The sequence below is a fragment of the Mastomys coucha genome, unplaced genomic scaffold (genome assembly GCF_008632895.1).
Source record: "Mastomys coucha isolate ucsf_1 unplaced genomic scaffold, UCSF_Mcou_1 pScaffold15, whole genome shotgun sequence".
Lineage (NCBI taxonomy): Eukaryota > Metazoa > Chordata > Mammalia > Rodentia > Muridae > Mastomys > Mastomys coucha.
Window position 1 is genome coordinate 116088961 of NW_022196897.1, and position 4694 is coordinate 116093654.

The 4694-nt window shown below is 42.6% G+C and overlaps 1 protein-coding gene across 3 annotated transcripts in view; it reads left to right on the top strand.

Annotated features, from left to right (window-relative positions):
- Nucleotides 1-4694, top strand: part of Ptpra (protein tyrosine phosphatase receptor type A) — a 110939-nt gene that overhangs the window by 77790 nt on the left and 28455 nt on the right. For all 3 annotated transcript variants that reach the window (XM_031371911.1, XM_031371913.1, XM_031371912.1), the window contains one exon: nucleotides 3512-3602. In XM_031371911.1, the coding sequence (XP_031227771.1) occupies nucleotides 3512-3602 (91 nt within the window). The remainder of the gene's footprint in view (nucleotides 1-3511; nucleotides 3603-4694) is intronic.

Consider the following 4694-nt stretch of genomic DNA (forward strand, 5'->3'; position numbering starts at 1 on the left):
AAAAAAAAAAAAAAAAAAAAATTCAGGCTTACCTGCTCCGGAATAGCCCCACCCACAATGGGCTGGGCTCTCCCCCATTAATCACTAATTAAAAAAATGCCTACAGCCCATTCTTAAGGCATTTTCTCACTTGAGGTTCCCTCCTCTTAAATGACTTATGTCAAGTTGATACAAAACTATGCAGCACACGAGCATAATGTTGAGCTAATCATCACAAAATCCACTGAGCAATAATAAGGATGCAGTATATGAGACAGATATCATAACAAGATAGTGATAAGCTCCAGTCTGCCTGTGAAAGGGGAGAGAGGGAATCAGAAGGAGGAAAAGAATCCAGAATGAACTTGTAAGTTAAAGTGGGATAGCAGGAGTCCTTTTTAAAAAAATGTTGAAGCACATGGCCTTGACTCAGTCAAAGCTTGACTAAGGAATGAAGTGGTCTTTGATGCTACCTAGTGTCTTCTAGAGAAGTTAATGTCTCCTAGCCACTGAGTTCTACAGCTCCTTCCAGGAGTTAGACAAGCTGTCTCTCAGAGCAGAAATGAAAGCCATGTAAGGTCCCTTTTGTTTTATCTCCGACATAAGCAGAACAAGCTCTATCTTTTTTTTTCCTTTCTCTTCCCTGGTGGTCCTGATAGTGCTGTGAGACAGCAGTCTCTCATTCCTTACCCTTTCATGTTAAAGATTGTGTTCTGTAGGGCTAGGCCTATAGCCCAGTTGGGACGACTTGCTTTGCATGTAGAGCCCTGGTTTCCATCCCTGACACCACATAAAATGGAGCATGTTGACACATTCTGGAAGTGGAGGCAGGAGGATCATAAAGTCAAGGTTATTTTCAGTTACATAGCAAGGTCAAGGCCAGCTGTGGCTAGTATAGTAATCTCACTCTCCCTTTCTTTGCTGTACATCATTTTTAAAAAGAAATAGTAAGAATCTTAGAAAGGGGTTAGTCTAAGGACTGAAAAAGCAGGCATTTCACCTGTCCTGTGCCAGTGTGGAAACTTAGCCTAGACCAAAGATGATGCAGTGTAAGTAGACTGGGGAATTCCAGAATTAGATGTGTTCTCAGTTCTGTATGTAAGAGTTGGCACAAAGAAAAGCAAAGCAGGAAACTTTCCTATCGGCATATGTTGACAGCACAGAGTCGAGAATTGGTCATCTTAGTGAAATAACATTGCAGAATCTCCAGGGTTTAAACTGAAATCTCTTGAGTCAGGGAGGAATGATGAGACTGATTGCCCTTACCGTTACAGTATATTTACAGTATATTTACAGTATATTCACAGTATATTCACAGTATATTTACAGTATAATGTATACTTCGTCATGCAAGGCCCAGGAAATGGCCTTGTTTCCTCCTTAAAGCACCTTTCATCAGACAAAATCAGCTTCCCCAAAACTGGCATTTCCTTCTTTTAACCATTCTTACTTCCGAAGTTGGAAACCTGGGAGCTCTCCTTTGTTCCTTTTTCTCCCCTCAGCTTTCTTCACTTCTGTCCATCTCCAAATGCAGCGACTGTAACTCCAGAATATAGCTCAGGTGCATCCACTTGCTCATATTGTCATTTGTCTTAGTCACAGTTCCGTTGCTGTGAAGAGGCAGCTGTTATGGGAGAAAGCATTTAATTGGGGGCTTGTTTACAGTATTCAGGGGTTTAGTCCATTATCATGGGAGCACACAGGCAGGCACTAGAGCAGAGACCCTCCTGATCCATAGCCTGAGAGAGCCTGGGCCTGACTTGGGCTTTTGAAACCTCAGAGCCCACCCCCAGAGGCACTTTCTCCAATAAGGTCACACCTCCTAATCCTTTTCAAATAACACCACTTCTTGCCCACTAAACATTCAAATATGTGAGCCTATGGAGGCCATTCTTATTCAGACCACATCATCTTACCTGCATCTATCCTATGCTTTGATTCTTGCCTCTCTTCAGGCTTATTTTTTCAAATAACAACCAGAGATATTCTTTATCATGTAAACTAGTTTCATTCTTAAACCCCTAGTGAGTTTACTCATATATTTAGGATCTAAACTCCTGTCTTAAGGATCTCTGTGAAAATGAATAGTTTCATCTTGTCAAACTCTTCTTGCTTCCTGCCATTCCTCTTCCTCCCGCCATCTCCACCAGCCTATTTCATATTACACTTACTGACTTCTCAGTCTTTGTGCAGGGAACCTTCAACTGCCTCATCCTTCCACATGGGCATCTACTTTTGATCTAAATTTTGCTTTTTTAATAGCATGCTGCTTTTTGTGATGTGTGTGTGTTTTTGTGTGTGTGTGTGTGTGTGTGTGTGTGTGTGTTACTTGTATTACTAGTTTAATGTTGCCCACAAGTTTATATTGTATACAAGGGCAAGAACCGTGTATGTTTTACTCAGCCCTGTTTGCTGTACACCCAGCCTAACAGGCATGCAGCATGTATCTGTTTGAATGTAAAGTCACACGTGCACTGTAATACACTCCCCTGCTGCTGAAGACTGTGGCTTGTCTCAGTGTGCACTCTAAAGATGATGAAGGAAATGAGTTCACATAGGGATTTTTTTTTCCCTTGAGGAAATTATCAGAAATAGAGTTGCTGGATCAAAAGATAGGGCTAATTTTTAAAGCTCATAAAAATGTTCTGATCACTCAGTTGAAGTTCTCCAAGTTAGCTCAATTAGTTCCTTCTTTGCTTTCTTTGCTGTATGTGGAACACACAAGAGATGAACCATTCAGATATAATTGATGCTGAACTGTTGAGTGTGTTCAGCACCACCTCTCATTACACTGATTTCCTGAATACTGCTGTGTACCACATACGATGCTGTATCACTCACTCCTCACGTTGAAGATGAGGTAATGCAGGCTGAGAAAGCTAACAGACTTACTCAAGTGCATACAACCAGGATCTCATGTCAAGACACTTTGCTTACCTGTGTCATCCCTGTGCCAGCCATGCTACAGTTGCTCCAGAATTGATAACCATTCTCTGTCACTTCATCCATCTCCACCGCTTCCCACCCCCCATCCTTGTGAGGGCGCTGCCCACCCATCCTTGCCACGCAGTGCTAGAGGCTGGGTGCCTCCCTCCAAAAGACCCCTAAAGAGGCACTGGCTAACCAGTCACTCAGAGTAGTTCACACTTGAGTTTCATCTTGTCTTTGCATGATGGTTAAAATACATGCATGCATAAATAAGTGACCCACTTCTCCCTTTATAATCCTCCTTCCCAATTTACAAATGTAGTCCATTTTGATCACACATTGTAATAGTCCTCTAACTAACAATCATATAAAAAGCGTGCATCCTCCCCCTGTGGATTCTTGGTATTGAGTGAATCCTTAAGGCTTGAAGTGATGTAGGAGGAGAAAGGTGAATTTTCTGTGATAGGCTGCTAATATTCACCTGGGTCTGTTTTCCCTCCCGCCATCAAATAGGACTTACTGACAGGTCGGGTGTGGTCAAGCAGAATGCCTGCTTGGTGTCTATCCCCCTTAATAATCCCTTTAATTTCTCTTAACCTTTCAGGCTCTCCCTGCTTGTCCTATCCAGGCCACCTGTGAGGCTGCCTCCAAGGAAGAAAACAAGGAAAAAAACCGATATGTAAACATCCTGCCCTGTGAGTGTTTGTAGGGATTCTTGGAGTGCGATCTGAAATTACACCTCTAGATGCTTTGAGACTGGAAAGAGTCTTGAAGTTAGTAACAGGAAGGCAATAAGAAGAATGTGCTTGGCCCTGAAAGAGCACGTGTACTACCCCAAGCCCCAGACAACCCACAGTCAGGTGGGACAGTGGAACACAGTTTGAATTGCAAGCCTGTTTCTAGAGACCAGGCAGGGCAGAAAGTAGGTTGTGTGGTTGGTTGGTTGGTTTGTTTGTTTGATATACACACTGCTTACTCAGACAAACATGTCAAAGTTCTCTCTTTAGCTGTAAGCAAGGATGTAGTGAAACCACTGAACAAAACCACTCATTCCAAAGCTTATTGAGAAACCATACTTCAGAGGCTGACTCTCAGGGTCAGAGAGAATAGTAAAAGCAGGGAGCAGCCTTGCCAGGGTTCAGGGGAGCAGGTAGTGACAAGATCGGGCATGTGGATCAGAACAGCCCGGGAACCAGCATAGGGGTGTTGATCTGTTACAGTCCATTGCCAGAGGTGGTTTAAGGGTCTGGTAAGGGAAGTAATGGCTTTCCTGACAAACAGAAATTATTTCACAAGATTTCTGGGGATGTGGGATTTACGTAGCAATCCTTCTGTTACTTAGTCTGAGTCTAGTCTGGGCTTGTCATTTAGGTCATTGTCAACAGTAGTACCATTTGGGAGACCCACTTTGAGCCTAAACATAACTTCTTCCCAAAGTCAGCCACTGATAATCAGTTGATATCATCTAACAGATATTTTTCTAAGTCTCTGTTATGGGGAATTGCTTTACCTAGTAGGGTATAAGACAATGATATTTGAACTTCTTTGTATTTATATATTGGCATTTTAAAATTTTTCACTGGGGGGCTAGAAAGATGGCTCAGCTGTTAAGAGCAGTTCCTTCTCTTGCAAAGGACCCAAGTCCAGTTCAGTACCCACATGGAGGCTCACAGCCCCTGAAACTCCAGCTTCAGGAGGTCTGACACACACAGTAATAAATCCTGTCTAAAAAAATTTATCCTGTCGGGCAGTGGTGGTGCACACCTTTTTTTTTTTTTTTTTTTTTT